The 18,004-nt window shown below is 42.2% G+C and overlaps 1 protein-coding gene across 1 annotated transcript in view; it reads right to left on the reverse strand.

Annotated features, from left to right (window-relative positions):
* itga1 (integrin, alpha 1) overlaps window positions 1-18,004 on the reverse strand; it is a 196,077-nt gene that overhangs the window by 12,133 nt on the left and 165,940 nt on the right. The window contains exons 27-30 of the mRNA XM_059989435.1: window positions 17,186-17,296; window positions 16,087-16,194; window positions 8,841-8,945; window positions 1,474-1,587 (exon numbers count right to left, since the gene is read on the reverse strand). Of these exons, the coding sequence (XP_059845418.1) occupies window positions 1,474-1,587; window positions 8,841-8,945; window positions 16,087-16,194; window positions 17,186-17,296 (438 nt within the window). The remainder of the gene's footprint in view (window positions 1-1,473; window positions 1,588-8,840; window positions 8,946-16,086; window positions 16,195-17,185; window positions 17,297-18,004) is intronic.

Genomic DNA, 18,004 nt, shown 5'->3' on the forward strand with positions numbered 1-18,004 from the left:
GCTCATCAAGGAGAAGGAAAACTCTGATCTCAAACCTCTGCTGCCTAGTAGCAGTACCCACTCATGGAGCAAGCTTCAGGAGAAAACCCCGAGGAAAATTCCAGAGCTGGTGTTCCTAAGACAGTTCTACATTGTGCTCAATATTAACTGGCAACTCCGGTGATGCCACTGGTGCCAAACCATATTGGTCTCTGCTGTTCCTTCAGATCCATCAGCTGCGTGGAGAGGGAAGACCTGCTGCTTGCTCTCCATATCGTACTGCCCTGACCTGCACACTGGTTTATGTATCAACTTTGACAGCTGAGATGTAACATCCATGCTCATGCTGACCAATGGAGGGCCACAAATGCCGCTGCTATGAATTTTTATCACTTCTACCACTGAAGACTGGGGTGGCACCATGACACAGCCAGTAGAGCTGCTGCCTCACAGTTCTACTTCAATATTGACTTCTCTCTGATACTGCCTGGGTTTCCTGTGTACACTCTGCCTACCCCCCCCCCCCCCCCCACCCAAATCCAAAGTCGTACAGGTTGTTCAGTTAATTGGCCACTGAAAGTTACCGCTAGTGTGTGGGGGAGTGATAGACTCTCAGGGAGGTGAATGGAAATGGTGGCGGGGGAGGATTTAAAAAAAATGGCTCAAGTAGGATTTGTGTAATTATGGATTATACAAGTTAGATGGAGCAGACTCAATGGACTGAGAGCATGTTTCCATGCTGTACCTCTCGAAGAATGCAACTTTTATGTAGTCATATTCAACAATATGATTCTCCTCTGACATCTTCTGCTGAGGATTAAATGCCTGGTAATTAGTATCAATTCTGGACAGTGGTTTTAGACAATAGACAGTAGGTGCAGAAGTAGACCATTCGGCCCTTCGAGCCTGCACTGTCATTCTGAGATCATGGCTGATCATCTACTATCAGTACCCGGTTCCTGCCTTGTCCCCATATCCCTTGATTCCCCTATCCATAAGATACCTATCTAGCTCCTTCTTGAAAGCATCCAGAGAATTGGCCTCCACTGCCTTCCGAGGCAGTGCATTCCAGACCCCCACAACTTCTTTTAAACTGTACAACAGGTTTTTGTCTAGCGAGAGTTTTTTTTTATCTTGTGAAGAACTTCCTGCCACTACATTGATATTTTCAAATGCAACGTGGATGGCTTCTCACTTAACTCAGTTCAGCTGGTATTATCACTAAGTCGACATGAAAAACCAAACCACTGGCTGGAATTCTTCTCAAAATTCACTTGGTTGAAATTTCTGGCTGAAATTTAAATTTTACTGCTAAGCATCCTATACCCATCTAGCCTTGCTTATATTTTGCTTGCCCTTATTTAATTTTGCATTCTGCCATGCCGTTAAAGAGTCTAAACAATTGCTAAAGAGAAGGAATTTGTTTTTGCTCGAGTTTGTAGTGCTGAAAGTGGAGGAGGCAAGTCATTTGAATAGGATAGCAGATACACTAACCTTCCACAGTGCCAGTATCACAAGAGCTAGGAGCAGCAGGCCAGCAAGGACGCTCAGGACAATCACCCAGATTGGAACCCCTCCATGCAATTCTTTCGATATGGATACAGTCACCTGTGAGTTGAAATGACTTCATCATTACTAAAGCACCATCAATAACTCTCAGAGATGCGAGGCGAGATATAGACTTTTATTCACTGGAAGAGAGCAGTCAGCAGCAAGAGCCCACCACACAACATCCTGGAGACTGAGGAAGGGGCAGTGCCTCGAATCGCCTTTATACTGGGGTCCGTGGGAGGAGCCACAGGAGCAGTCAGCAGGGGGGGGGGGGGGCGTGTCCAGACAGGTATATGTAGTTCACCACAATTACTTAAATAATTCAGGATAAAAGCTCCAGAAGTTATTATAGTTTGGTTGTATTTATTTCTTTTTTAATTCAGGTAACCTTGAAAACGAAAAAGACTTTTTAAAAAAAATAGAAGTCATGTGACAAGCTCCAAAATTATCATATGCATTCTTTCTTATGCCCATTATCATGTATACTGACTGGGTATGAAAGGTCAACTTTTTCCACTTTAGCAAAATCTGGTTTTATATATATGCAGGGGAAGATTTTCTTACTCATTCAAGTGATGTACATTTTTAATGTTCATTTTAAAAGCTAGCATTTAAATACCCATCCCTAACTGCCCTTTAAGAAGGTGAACTGCCTTCTTGAATCACAGCAGTCTTTGAGGCATGAGTATTCATACGGTGTTATTAGGGAGGCAGATGTAAGGTTTTGAAGGAACAATGACGTACAATGAAGATGCTGGTGTTTTTGCTGCCCTCCTCCCTACTGTGACAAGAAAGCAGCATCCATTGTCCAGGACTCCTACTATCCCGGCCATGCTGTGCTCCTGCTGCTACCTTCAGGAAGGAGGTACAGGATTCTCAGGTCCCATGCCACCAGTTTCAGGTATAGCTCTTACTCGTCATTCATCAGACCCCTGAACCAGTGTGAGAATTTTCACTCACCAAAATAAAACTGAATCTGAATCAGAATCAGAATCAGGTTTATTACCACCGGCACATAACATGAAATTTGTTAATTTAGCGGCAGCAGTTCAATGCAATACATGATATAGCAAAAAATATAATAAAAATAATTTTAAATAAATAAATCACTTACAGTGTATGTATATGAAATAGATTAAAAACATGCAAAAATAGAAATACTGTACTTTTAAAAAAGAGTGAGATAGTGTCCAAGGATTCAATATCCATTTAGGAATTGGATGGCAGAAGGGAAGAAGCTGTTCCTGAATCGCTGAGTGTGTACCTTCAGGCTTCTGTATCTCCTACCTGATGGTAACAGTGAGAAAAAGGCATGCCCTGGGTGCTGGAGGTCCTTAATAACGGATACTGCCTTTCTGAGAGGCTGCTCCCTGAAGATGTCCTGGGTACTTTGTAGGCTAGTACCCAAGATGTAGCTGAGTAGATTTACAACCTTCTGCAGCTTCTTTTGGCCCTGTGCATTAGCCCCCTCCATATCAGACAGTGATGCAGCCTGTCAGAATGCTCATCCATAGAAGTTTTTGAGTGTATTTGTTGACATGCCGAATCTCTTCAAATTCCTAATGAAGTATAATTACTGTCCTGCCTTCTTTATAACTACATTGATAAGTTGGGACCAGGTTAGATCCTCAGAGATCTTGAAACCCAGGAACTTGAAACTGCTCACTCTCCTCACTTCTGATCCCTCTATCTGGATTGGTATGTGTTCCATCATCTTACCCTTCCTGAAGTCCACAATCAGTTCTTTCGTCTTACTGACGTTGAGTGCCAAGTTGTCGCTGCGGCACCATTCCACTAGTTGGCATATCTCACTCCTGCACGCACTCTCGTCACCATTTGAGATTCTACCAACAATGGCTGTATTGTCAGCAAATTGATAGATGGTATTTGAGCTATGCCGAGCCACACAGTCATGTGTATATAGAGAGTAGAGTAGAGCACACACACCTGAGGAGTGCCAGTGTTGATCGTCAGTGAGGAGGATATGTTATCACCAATCTGCATAGACTGTGGTCTTCCGGTTAGGAATTTGAGGATCCAGTTGCTGAGGGAGGTACAGAGGCCCTGGTTCTGCAACTTCTCAATCAGGATTGTGGGAATGATAGTATTAAGTGCTGAGCTATAGTCGGTGAACAGCATCCTGATGTAGGTGTTTGTGTTGTCTAGGTGGTCTAAAGACATAGAGATTGTGTCAGCCATTGACCTATTGTGGCGATAGGCAAATTGCAATGGGTCCAGGTCCTTGCTGAGGCAGGAGTTCAGTCTAGTCATGGCCAACCTCTCAAAGTATTTCATCGCTGTTGATGTGAATGCTACTGGGCGTAAGTCATTAAGGCAGATCACATTATTCTTCTTAAGCACCAGTATAACTTCTGCCTGCGGCTGTGAGAGGTTGAAAATGTCCTTGAATACTCCCACTTGCTGTTTGGCTCAAGTTTTCAGAGCCTTGCCAGGTATTATTACTGCCAAGTAAAATTACTAGAATGTTACCTGGGTTTCAGCACCTAAGTTACAGGGAAAGTTTGAATAAGTTAGGTCTTTATTCTTTGGAACGTAGAAGGTTGAGGGGGGAACTTGATAGAGGTATTTAAAATTATGAGGGAGATAGATAGATGGGGAGATGATAGGCTTTTTCCATTGAGAGTAGAGGAGATTCAAACAAGAGGACATGAGTTGAGAGTTAGGGGGCAAAAGTTTAGGGGTAACATGAGGGGAAATTCCTTTACTCAGAGAGTGGTAGTTGTGTGGAATGAGCTTCCAATAGAAGTGATAGAGGCAGTTTCAGTATTGTCATTTAAAGTAAAATTGGATAGGTACATGGACAGGAAAGGAATGAAGGGTTATGGGCTGTGTGTGGGCTTGTGGGACTAGGTGAGAGTAAGCGTTCAGCATGGACTAGAAGGGCCAAGATGGCCTGTTTCTGTGCTGTAATTTTTATATGGTTATATTCCATCTGGACCTTCCATATTGCGAGGGTTCACTCTCTTTGTGAGGCAGAGATCACAGGGTCACCAGTGCTGTAGGGATCTTCACAGCAGTAGCTGTGCCTCCCTTTCAAAGCAGTCATAGAAGGCGTTGATTTCATCTGGTAGTGGAACATCGCTGCCATTCATGCTATTGGGTTTCGCTTTGTAGGACGTAATGTCTTGCAAATCCCGCCAGAGTTGCTGTGCTTTTGATGTTGTCTCCAACCCCATTTGAAATTGTCCCTTGAACACAACCTTTGGACTCACTTTCAAGGATTCTGCACCTCATGTCCTCATTATTATTTATTTAGTAATCTATTTTAAGTATTATTACACATTTTTGTATTTGCACAATTTGTAAGATTTTGTTTGTATGTCGTTTTTCATTGATTCTGTTGTATTTCTTTGTTCTACAATGAATGCCCGCAAGAAAACAAATCTTAGAGTAGTATTTGGTGACATACACAATTTACTTTGAACTTTCCAGTTGGTAGAGAGTGGGTCTGGAAAGAGTTGGCTAAGGAGTCTTGGTGAGTTGCAGCAATGTATCGGATGGACTTTACAACCTAAGTGGTGGAGCGAGTGAATGGTTGTGGATTGGTTTCCTACCAGGCAGATTGCTATGTCTTTTATGTTGTTGAGCCTCTCATTGTTGAACCTACAGTCATCCAGGCAAATACTAAGTATTCCATCACTCTCTTGACTTTAGCTTTGTACTTAGGATTTGAGGAGATATGAAATCAGCTATGAAATCATGCATATGGCTACACCAGTTCAGTTTCTAGTCAATGTCACAAGGGGACATGGAGACTGGACCCAAATGCAGGACACAAGCACTAAAGTACTAGGGGCAGGACAGGAACGACTAAAGGATAGAACAAGATGGGGAGACTGTGGCATGCAAAGGTAATCCTGGGGTTCAGAGAGTTCATGGCAAAGGCAGGACCTTGGCTAGGCTAAAGGATGGGTCTATGGGACAAGGAATGCTGGGAGGATAGCCCCCTGGGCAGGCCACATTACTTCTGGGCAGGGCCCAGCCTCCCAGGCAGGAACACAGGGGCCTGGGCAGGTCTCAGGGCACCTGGGCAGGATGCAGGGCACAACCCACCAGAAGCAAGGGTAGGAAAGGGTCAGAGTCCTCAGGGCGGGCTTCATAGCTCCTGGGAGGGCCATCTCCCAGGCAGGAACATGGGGGCCTGGGCAAGACGCCAAGCACCTGGGGCACAACCCATCAGAAGAGAGGAGTAGGAAAGCATCAGTCCCCTCGCTGGGCAACAGCAGTCCAGCCTGCTTACCCAATGGAGGCAAGGGATCAGAAGGGAGCTCAGTCCAGGGTGAATACAAGAACAGACTTACAGAACTAGATGAATAACAGTGGGTACTCCAAGCTGGGGTCAAAACAGGATAGCCAGCACAAACACAGCAAACCAGCCAGAACAGCAGGTACAAGACAAATACAGGAACAGGACAACCACCCCACCCCAACTAGACTCAGTCCCAGAGCCCCTTATATACACCTGCCAGCCGATAGGTCTCAGGTGCACCTCCTTAAGCCAAGGTGATCCTATTTGGGCTTAAGGGTGAAAGGAGGGACGGCTAGAAGACCCAGAGTCTGGAGTCCGTGGACCGGATCAAGACCCGGAATGTGGGCTCCAGACCAGACCATAACAGTCAATGCAACCTCCAGAATAATGAGATTGGGGGAATTCAGTGATGGTGATAGATTTTCTCTTGTTGAATATTGTCACTGCCTGACACTTGTAGCATGCAAGTTAATTGCCACCTCAGTTGAGGCCTGGATATTGCTGTATTTTAATGTTGACTAATTCATGATCTCTGGAGTTATGAATGGCACCGAATGTTGTGCAACTATTAACAAACATCTGAACTTATGATTGAAGAAACATCATTGATGAAGCAGTTGAAGATGGTCGGGCCTAGGAAACTTCACCTCAGGAACTCTTGCAGAGATGTCCTGTGGCAATGATGATTGACCTCCAACCTCCACAGTTATCTTTCTATCTGCTAGGTGTGATTCCAATCAGTGGAGGGAGGACTTTCCTTCTAATTCCTATTACCTCCAAGTTTATCCAGGGCTCCTTAATGCCACACTCAAACGTTGCCTTGATGTTAAGGGCAGATATTCTCAGTTCACCATAGGAGCTCAGTTTACTTGTCCGCGTTCGGACCAACCGCAATGAGCTCAGGAGCTTACTGACTTTGTTTGAACCCAGGTGGAGCATTGGCCTGGAGGTTGTTGCTAACCACATGCTGTTTGACTGCATGGTTGGTTGTCCTTTCTTGTCCTTTCCATTATTATGTTGATAACTAAAAGTTGACTAAATGACGTGGTAAGAGACCTGGTAGAATCAGTCCTGTTTCTTGTGGCATGGCATACCCAGGCAGTTTTTTGCATTGGTGGTTAGATGCCTGTGTTGTAGCTATGCTTTCAGTTTGGCTAAGAATGGAACAAGTTCAAGAATACATCACAACAAAGGGCATACACTTGATTTGGTTGTTTGCATAATTTAGGAGGATGCATCTGGCTGTATTTGAAAGTTCAAATTAAATTTATTATCTAAGAATGCACATGTTATTTCATACCAGAGATCCATTTTCTTGCAGGCACTTACAGGGAAATAGAAGAAATACAATAGAATTTATGGAAAAACTATACATAAACAGAAAAAATTCTGACAAACAACCAATGTGTAAAAAGTAGGCAAACTGTACAAATCAAAGTACTGACAACATGGATTGTGAAGAATACTTGAAAGTGAATCTGTAGGTCATAAAATCAGTTTGGAGTATTGGTGATTGAAGTTATCCATACCGGTTCATTGGCCTGATGGTTGTGGCGTAACTGTTCCTGAACCTGGTGTGTCTGCATGGTGAGGGTCTTCAATGATAGGTGGTGCTTTCTCGTGACAGCACTCCATGTTAATGCACTCAGTGGGTGGGAGAGGTGGAAGACAGAGTGAAGTAGAGAACATCAGCAATAGCAGTCAGAGTCAGCCTTAATTAACTCCATATGAGTAAAGATGCTGAGGTCAAATGTGGACATGCATCAAAGTGTTTGGATGGAGAAATACTGATTCAGAAACATGAGTGAACGTAACAGTGTAGGAGTGAACTGGACCTGAATCTATGACCAAATATATTTCAGCAATTATCCATTATATGCTTTCATTAGATCAACTTTATAATGCCAGTAGGAGTACAGAAGAGCTGTGCCTCATATCCTGTCTCTGCTCATTGGCTGGCTGCCACATCCTGCCAATATTTAGACAGACCCTGTTGAGGCATAGTCTCCTGGGTGATGTATGGTCAAGGTCAAAACACTTTGCTGGTGGCCGTGGCCCCATCTGCTTAGCTTTTATCCCAACCTATGAAGAAACGTATGTGCTGATATCTCCTTGAAGGATGTAAAAGAAATGTGCATTGATTCAACTACACTCTTGTCCTCAGAATGTGCCAAAAACCAATAGACTTTAAATTATAAATTATAATTATAATTTAAATTATAATTTTTATGGTAATACAGGAAAAGTGCTAATTTGTGCTGCACAGGATCCTCCAAACAGAATTATGATATGGGGAGCTTTTCACAACATAATCCACTGTGATTTAAATGGAAGGAACCCAGAAAAATGAAGTTAAGAGTAACATACACAAATTGCAAGAAAAATTCATAAACACAAGAGATTCTGCTGATGCTGGAAGTCCAGAAAAGTATACAAAAAGTGCTGGAAGAACTCAGCAGGTCAGGCAGCATCTATGGAAAGGAATAAATGGTCCACAGTTTGGACTGAGACACTTCAATCAGGACTGGAACGGAAGAAGCCAGAACAAGAAAGTGGGGGAAGGGGAAGGAGTACAAGCCAAGAGGGTGGGATAAAGTGAGATCCTGGGAGGTGATAGATGGAAAATAACTGAAGGTAAAGGTCTGAAGACAGAGGAGAGGAGAGGGGGCCATGGGGAAAGGGAAGCACGAGGTGTTCGGCAGGTGAGGAAAAAAGGAGAAGTAAGAAGTAAGCCAGAGTGGGGAATGAAAGAAGAGGAAAGACGGAGGCAGAAATATTACTGGAAGTTAGAAAAATTGTTATTTTGTGTGTGTTACTGCTGGAGAAACTTTGCAGGTCATGCAGCCTCTATGGAAAGAAATAGAGTCAATGTTTCGGGATAAGACCCTTCATCAGGACTCAACGCGAATGAAGTTAATTTCATTTGCTTGGATTTTAACGGCTCCTGATGAACAACAAATTAGACCTTAGTCAGAACCAACCTGGGTCAACACTGAGGACCACTGATAAAGATTATTGTCAAAAGAAAATAAGTACTCACAGCCCTCACATCACTTTTTTCCTTTGCTTTGCTCAGCACCACAAAAGGAGAATCTTCAATCGTCAGTGTAGCTGATACAATTAAACTTATTGACTTAAAATCTGCCTGTAACAACAAAAGACACTGGTTATATTTCAAAATTGTCAGTTTATTCCAACTATAGATTAGCAGTTTCATTTTTCTTTTCTTTTACATAAAATCCATTAGACAACTAATTTAGTTTCATGAAACAATTTGTTAAATAGCTTACAGAGGTACAAATCTGTTTGGATTTTAGCATCATATCATTTTTTGTAAAACAGATATAAAAACAGGTCTTTGTAATTGGAATACAAGACATGCAGGGTTCAAGACATGTAGAATGCAGAAGAGGTTGGCATTGTAGAAGTGGGGAGTTATTATTTGGTTGTGAAAGCAGAATGTAGGCAGGAGTCACAGAGGGGACTTAAGATGAGAAAGAGTATTTTAAATTGGAGGCATTGTGTAAGAGTGAGCTGCCCTTAGCATATTCATGGTTAAGGAGAGCAGAATTTTGTATGAGTTGGTTTATGGAAAATTGAGGGTCAGCCGAGAGGTCACTGGAATACAGGAATCCAGGATGTACAAAGTCATTGAAGGTATTTTGATAGCAAATGAGTTAAGGCAGGGACAGCGATATAACATTAACTCAGACAGATAATTTTAATGGCAAGGGAATAGTAGAGGAAACTGAGTTTACCATGCAAGTTGAGGCATATCTGAATATTTTGCTGATTATCTCAATTTTTTGCAGTTCAGTTTACTTTGTGAGAAGGATCTGATTACAAGAATGTTCAATAAAATTTCAGATTAAAAGTTAGCTAGGGAAAAACAAGTTTAGCTGGGGAACAACAGACTTACCTCAAAGAAATAAGCCTCTAATCAGTTAATTATTAAGTCACAAAGATGCTGGAGGAACTCAGTGGAGGGGAATGGACAGCTGAAGTTTCAGGTTTAGACCCTTTATCTGGTCAGAACCAATCCAAATGAAAGGTGACTTTCATTTCTCGGGTACCACAGGAATCAGTGCTTAGGCCCCAGCAGTTCTCAATCTACATCAACAATTTAGCTCGGGTACCATGCTTCTACGTTTGCTGTTGATACTAACCTTGGGGGACTGTTAATTTTGAGACATTGTAAAGAGCCTTTCAGGGATTGTAGACCAGCTGAGTGAATGGATAAGAACATTACTGATGGAATATGTCAAAATGGGAGATCATCCACTATGGTAACATAACAGAAACACAGAATATTTGTGAGAGGTTGGGTACTGTTGATTTTTAAAGGAACTTAGTTGTTTTTGCAGAGAAGTTATCAGAGAAATTAACATGTTAGCATTTATTATGACAGGATTTGAATATGCAAGTACTTCAATTGTAAAGATAGCATTCTGAAGTATTGGGTAAAGTTTGTTGTCTTCATTTCACCTGCCTAAGTGAGAGCTGTGAGGATACACAAAACTGGCAGATTTACTGAAACTGTATTCTCTTTATTTTAGAAGAATGTGAGATCTTACTAAGTCAAGGAACATTCTTAAAGGGTGTTACAGATTAAATGCAAAAATCTGTGTTTCTTGGCTGAGTTAAGGACCGTTCCAGGAATCACTGATGTAGATCTTTACACTCCAATACTTATGCTTACTTCCGGCAGTGAGGTAACCAGAACTGAACCTAATACTTCAGTGAATTTTAAAGGATCGGCATTCCTTGCTTTAATACTTCATGTCTCCTCTGATAAAACCTGGTATTACATTCTTGATCTATCTGCTGCGGTGGAAATTGCAGCCAAGCAAGAGCCAAGATGGTAAAATGGTGTGCAGAGTGCGGACTCTTTGTACAGCCTTTCTGGTGCGTTGAAGTTCACTAAAGCAACAATCAAGATGATAAGCACACAGACATAGTGTCAGGCTGAACTTGGTCCTTGAAAGCTTAACTCTTGTAATGGCCTTTCTGTTCTAGCCTGGGAATCAAGGTCCCCAAGCTTACCAAGAGAAGCTAAAGAAGCAGCACTTACTATTCCCAAGTACTTTATTAGCAATTCAAGTATTTAACTAATGTCCAATTATTATTGGCCTTTAATACATAGATGTAATTGCTTATTAACACATGAAATATGTTTTATGATGGATACTTAAATATGCAAATGACAGGATTCAGAAGTGCACTGAATTTCTATTGGGTCAATATTTCTACACTTAGTCAATTTCTGTGAAAATTACATTTTTTTGGCCAAACTTCAGAACATGACACCGCTAAAGCAAAACACAGAAAGTGCTGGAGAAGCTCATTGCGTTCCTTGTGAACACATAAATAAAGTGTGGTTGAGGAACGAGTTTAAGTCGTCAGAGTCCAGTTAACTGGTGGTGACAGTTAGTGGAGGCTCCACTGAGATGGCTAACCCTTGAATTCATTATTTGGAGTGTGGTCGAAGAGGAACCTGGGAACACAGATCCATAATTCCTTGAAAGTGACATCACAAGAAGATAGGGTCATAAAGAAAGCTTTTGATACATTGGCCTTCATAAATTTAAGTATTGAGTACAGGAGATGGGATGTTATGTTGAAGTTGTGTAGGATGTTAGTAAGGCTTAATCTGGTGAATTGTGTGCAGATTTGGTAACCTACAGGAACGACGTCAATAAGATTGAAAGAGTCAATAAGAGAGACAAAACTTAGAAGAATGTTGCCACGACATGAGGATCTGAGTTATAAGGAATGGTTGAAAAGTTTAGGACTTTATTTCCTAGAATGTAGAAGAGAGAGGGGAGATATGACAAAGGTATTTAAAAGGAGCTTAGGAGGATTAATGGCAGCCAGCAACGACTCCTTTGCTCACATCTTTGGAAACAGCCCTATTTCCATCTTTAATATCTATATTTTTCCCTTTCGGGTTTTTTTGAAGACCCTGACCTGGAGTTACTCACTGACTATGGTTCTTTGCGGGAATGGGACCCTCTCTCGGGGTTTCACAAATGGCTGTTGCTTGGCACGCCAAGGAATCGGCCTAAGAGCCTTGCTTGTCTTTAGAAGACAGAGATTTTGTGGCTCTGGAAATGGTGGGGGGGGGGGGGGGGGAGGTGGGGAGGTGCGGAGGTGCTGAGAAAATGGGAGGTTGGTGCCTCTGCAGAAGATTAGTGTGTCATTGGAGACGGGAGATCTCTGGCTGTGTGCCCAGTGACCCAAGATCTTTGGGCACAGAGCTCAGAAAAAGTGACTCAATGGACTTTTAACATCATGAACCAGCGAGTTGTTTGCTATGTCTCCCCTCTTGCTGTGAAACGGACACCACTTTCTCCCTTATTAAGGTGAGGGAGAGCCTGTGGTATGTTGAGTACCGGGTGGACAAGTAGTCTTTGGGGTACTGCTGTTGCTTGCTCATGCTTGAGTGCTCACTAACTTGAATAGCAAGTCCTGAGCCTTTCCTAGACACAGAATGATGATAACAGAATGCTTACTTGCTTAAGTACCAGAAATGCTTCGGGCAAAATGAGGTAACGATGTCTGCTGTTAAAGCATAATGAGATCATACAAAAACACTTCCAAGCTGCTTCAGTGTGTGGATAATTTGCTTCTATGTTTGCCCAAACCTCTGGACAAGACTCTGTAGTTCTTTTACATGCTCAGGCTGACAAGGGTCACAGGTGTTGAGGGAGAAACTGCAGCGTTGGTCAAAACACAGTACATTAATTCAGACACATCCTGTTTGGTCTTATTGTCTGCTGAACTTTTTGCCTTAACAAGAACTTACATCTTTGCAGCTGGCTTTGCTGTAAACATCTGTACTGACTCTCATTATGCCTTTGGAGCAGCAGATGATTATGGACAGTTAAGGAAACTACAGGACTTTCTCACCTCTTCAAGAAACTTGACAAATTTATTTTTGATATTGAATTAACTTCTGCAATTGCTATTACAATTTCCAAGATGGCGGCGTGACGCAGCATGCAGCAGCCACTCCGGAGCTGATTATCTGTTATTTGTGAAGTGGGGTGCCGTGCACAATCATAATTGATTGAAAATGGACGTGGGAGCACGGAGTAACATTGGGAAATCTCCAGGAAGACCTTCTTCATTGATGCTGCTGCTGTGAGGTCTGGGACTCTGCTGGGAAGAACAGGCTCCCAGTCCTTGGGGTTGTGTTGCCGATGGCCGTTAGCGGGGCCATTTTAATACGCTCGGCAGAGGATGGTATTCGGAGAAGCTGTGCCAGAGGGGATGGTCTTCGGCTCGGAGGTTCGACGGACTCGGAGTCCGCTGCAGTCAGATCGCTTTTGGTGTGTGCTGCATCTGTGAGGCTGAGTCGGGCGGCACCGTGGAAGTCCATAACGGGGGTATTCCCTTCTGCCGCCGGCGTGGGATGGCGAGTCTGTCGGGACCCTCGGGACTTGTGGAAACTGTGGTGATTTCTTTTGAACTTATAATCCTTTAACATCTTTGGACTATTTTTACTGTGCCCATGGTCTGTTTTTTTAATCAATTATGCTATTGTTTGCACTATTGTAACTATATGTTGTAACTATGTGGTTTTGTGCAGGTCTTGTAGCTTTAGTTTTTGGTCTTGTTTGTCTGGTGGATTTGGAGCTCCTTTCTGGGGAACGTGCTAAGACGGTAGCACGATATTAATACACAGCAGCCTCTCCAGACTCTGGATTGGGGATTGCCAAACGTTATGTGGATTTTCTATTGTAGCCTGTTTTGTCATATGCTTTTGTGTTATCATTCTGGGGGAACGTTGTCTCATTTTTTAACTCCATTGCATTTGTGGTTTCTAAATGACAATAAACTGAATCTGAGTAACATGTGTGGCTCAGACCAATAGAAATGATGAATTAACTAAAGATAACAAGTTGGTTGAATCCACTGCCGAGGCAGCAACAGGAGACCCTTATGGCCTTATTCTATTCTATTAATGAACTTATACAATTATATCAGTAATGCATCAGTGGCCAAAAAGATTTTTGGACTAAAGGCCACTAATTAAAAATGAATGGTATGCACCAGGATTCCCAACTACAGCAGGAAAGTGGTAACAAACTATCATTTGCCAGAGACATAATCCTAGAAAATCCTTGTCAGTATCTGCCACTGCTGGGCCCTCTCCTTGGACGCCTTTTGTACATCTCCATATGGACATTATACAGTTACCTAAGTGCTTTGGTTATAACTAAGTACTTGTTATTGCATGCTCGTTTTCTAGATGGGTAAAAAGCCTATGACAAGGTGCCACTCATGAGGCTGCTTAACAAGATAAGAGCCCATGGTATCACAGGAAAGATACTGGCATAAATAGACGACTGGATGACTGGCAGCAGGCAAAGAGTGGGAATAAAGGAGGCCTTTTCTGATTAGCTGCCAGTAACTCGTGGTGTTCCATAAGGGTTGGTGTTGGGACTGCTCCTTTTCACGTCATACGTGAATGATTTGGAAGACGGAATCGATGGGTTTGTGGCCAAGTTTGCGGATGATACGAAGATAGGGGCAGGCAGTGTTGAGGAAGCAGGGACTATGCAGAAGGACTTAGACAGATTGGGAGAATGGGCAAAGTATTGTAGATGCAATATAGTGTGGGGAAGTGTATGGCCATGTACTTTGGTAGAAGGAATAAAGGTGCAGACCATTTTCTAAACAGGGAGAAAATTCAAAAATCAGAGATGTAAAGGGACTTAGGCATTCTTGCACAGGATTCGCTAAAGGTTAACTTGCAGGTTGAGTTGGTGGTAAGGAAGACAAATGCAATCATTTTGAGAGGACGAGAATATAAGAGCAAGGATGTAGAGCTGAGGCTTTATAAGGCACTGGTCAGACGGCACTTTTCAGTTTTGGGCCCCTTATCCAAGAAAAAAATGTGCTAGCATCGGAGACGGTCCAGTGGAGGTTTATGTAAATAATTCCAGGAGTGAAAAGGTTAACATATGAGGAGCATTTGATGGCTCAGGGCCTGTATTCACAGGAGTTTAGACGAATGAAGGGGGATCTAATTGAAACCTGTTGAATATTGAGATAACAACACATACAAATTGCTGGTGGAACACAGCAGGCCAGGCAGCATCTATAGGAAGAAGCACTGTCGACGTCTCGGCCTGAAATGTCGACAGCGCTTCTCCCCATTGATGCTGCCAGACCTGCTGCGTTCCACCAGCATTTTGTGTGTGCTGTTGTTTGAATTTCCAGCATCTGCAGATTTCCTCGTGTTTGCTGTCTGAGTATTGAGATTTCTGGATAGAGTGGGTGTTGAGAGGATGTTTCCCATAGTGAGTGAATCTAGGATCAGAGAGCATATCCTCAGACTAGAGGGATGTTCATTTTAAGCAGAAATGAGCAGTAATTTCTTTAGCCAGAGGATAGTGGCATTCACTGCCACAGGTAGTTGTGGAGTCCAGGTCATTGAATCTAATTTTGCTGAGGCTGATGGGCTCTTGATTAATCAGGGCATCAAGGATTGAGAGGAATTATAAATTAGCAATGATGGAGTGGCCGAGCAGACTCTTGCTGAATGGCCTAGTTCTGCTCCTATTGTTCTGAGAGAGAAGATCAGCAAGGATCTTGATGGATGGTGGTGTAAGCTCAGAAGTGGGGATTGTCTACTTGGACCCCTACTCCCAATGTTCCCAAGTTCCCAAGCCGTCAGTGTCGAGTCTCTTGTCTTTGTTGCTGATCTCCCTATGGATCTGCCAATATTGAATTCTTCCTGATGGATATTCTGATGCCAATGAGTAATGCACAGTATTTTTGCCAGACCTTTGTCATCATACAGATTGCCTGATCAAGACCCACGCATAAATCTACTTTAAAACATTGAAACTAAGCTGAATGAATTCAAATGCTGTAATTTATCTGTCACTTACCCTTGTCCCTCACACCTGCTTCACTACATTGAAATGAACTCACACTAGGAAGTGTGTCCACAGAGTCTGTATCAGGTAAATCTGACCCTGTGCAGAACCAATGTGGAATACGTTCAGTGGTTGGATTTTTAAGCGATCAGTATTTTGGAATTACTGCAAGTGACTCTGCGACCAGAGCCCACGAGCAGCCAGCATCATAGCCTGGTTGGCAGAACATTAATGAACAGGGCCATAAGTATGCTCTGGTGATAATGCAAAATTTGGTGGTATTTACTTGAAAGAATGTTTTCCTTCTAGGATGGAATTACTGGAATTTCCTAAAAGGTACCAGCCCATCATAACTGCTTTGCTCTGCAGTATACACATGCATTTCATTTCACTTACTTTAATAAATGAAGGCTTCCATATTCTGAGCGACATATTAAACTGGACAGAACTTGATGGATGTATAGTACAGGAGAAGGAGGCACATCCAGCATTATTTTCACACATCTGCAAAGAAATGGTGGAGTATTACCCAATTGTTGAAATTTCAAGAAATACCTTTGATTGTGTTTTCAGAAAGTAGAGTCATCGTTCACGATTCTTAATAATTTAAGGTTACCTTACATTTTAAGTGATGTCAATATTACACTCTGTAAATGTACTTTCCTCTTCCTATTTATGTTACCAAGGTAGTGTCAGTTTCCCTGATTACCTTCCCAAGTATGTGTTTTTAATCAGCTGAATTTCCATCGAGGCTATCTTAACAGATGTTAAGAATCGATGTTATGACAGCATTGTGATAACCTGTTCTGGGGTCTTTCATTGCCATTTTGGTGGCTGCAGGGGATAGATAATTAAATCAGTATGCCTTTAAGAACACAAAGGCCATCAGATTCAGAAGCAAGAGTAAGGCATTTAGCCTCCTTTTGCCCGGTCTGACATTCAGATTACTGTTGATCTTTTACCTTAGCACTATTTTTCTCTAGTCACTCTTTAATCCTTGATTCCCTTAATAGCCATCTCAAGAATGGAAAAATGCATAGATATTTGGGAGTATGACTATAAGAGGAGGGCTGCCAGGCTCATTTCCTAAAATGACAGTAATGAACCACTTGGCTTGACTAAAGCCTGTAGTTTTAGTTAACTTATTTCCTGCTTTCAATCCACATAGTAGACGATTTTAAAACGAACTTAATGTATCAGACCTTGAACTTAAAATCTCTGTTGATAGCATAGTACTATGATTAATCTTGGTTTTCTATCATCAAAATTCTCTTCATTTACATCCAATAAACAGCACATGAATTCAGAAGTATTGTATGGTGGACCCCAGAATGCAATGTTTAACCTTAATTAGCCATTTTTTTCAGATGCACAACCATAATAAGGCACCACCTTGAACTTCTGAAGGACTGTATGGGCCTTCAGCATAATCAACCAAAGCAAAATTTTTGTTCCTGCGCAGATGTACGGTAAAGTTTATCAGGTTTATGATTACCCCATTGGTATTCGAGAGACGCTCCTTTTCTGGGGCTGGCTTGTGAGGATTTTTTGGGTGTATTTTCAGAGGATCCACAAACTGTGAGTCATGACACTTGCCTACATCATTCTGTTGTATGAAATAAAATACAGTGAAACAAGTTCAGAAAAAACAAAGACATTTACATAAATTAATACAGACATATTTAGAACTGGCTGAAGTCCCATCTGGGAGCCATGATAGTGAATTTACCATAGTTCATGTAACATTGCAATCACACACATAAATCATAATGTCCAGTGTAATGGTAAAAGAAAGTTTAAGTTAAGTTTATGGTTGTATGCTCTGGGGCATAGAGTCATAGAACACGACAGCATAGAAACAGGCCCTTTGCCTCATCTAGTTCATACTGAACTATTATTCTGCATAGTCCCATCAACTAGAACCCAACTAGAGCCCTCCATACCTCTCCTATCCATGTGACTATCCAAATTGCACCTAAATATTGAAATTGAACACACACCTACCACTTATGCTGGCAGTTCATCACACTCTCACCACCCTCTGAGTGAACAAATTCCCCCTTCATGTTCACCTGAAGCATTTCAACTTTCACTCTTAACCCATGACCTCTCATTACAGTCTCACCCAACCTCAGTGCAAAAAGTCTGCTTGCATTAATCCTATGTATAACTCTCGTAATTTTGTATACCTCTATCAAATCTCCCCTCATTCTTCTATGTTCCAGGAAATAATTCCCGACCTATCCAACCTTTCCCTACAACTCAGGTCATCAAGTCGTACAACATCCTTGTAAATTTTCTCTGCACTCTTTCA

Source organism: Hypanus sabinus, chromosome 14 (assembly GCF_030144855.1).
Source record: "Hypanus sabinus isolate sHypSab1 chromosome 14, sHypSab1.hap1, whole genome shotgun sequence".
NCBI classification, from domain to species: Eukaryota; Metazoa; Chordata; class Chondrichthyes; order Myliobatiformes; family Dasyatidae; genus Hypanus; species Hypanus sabinus.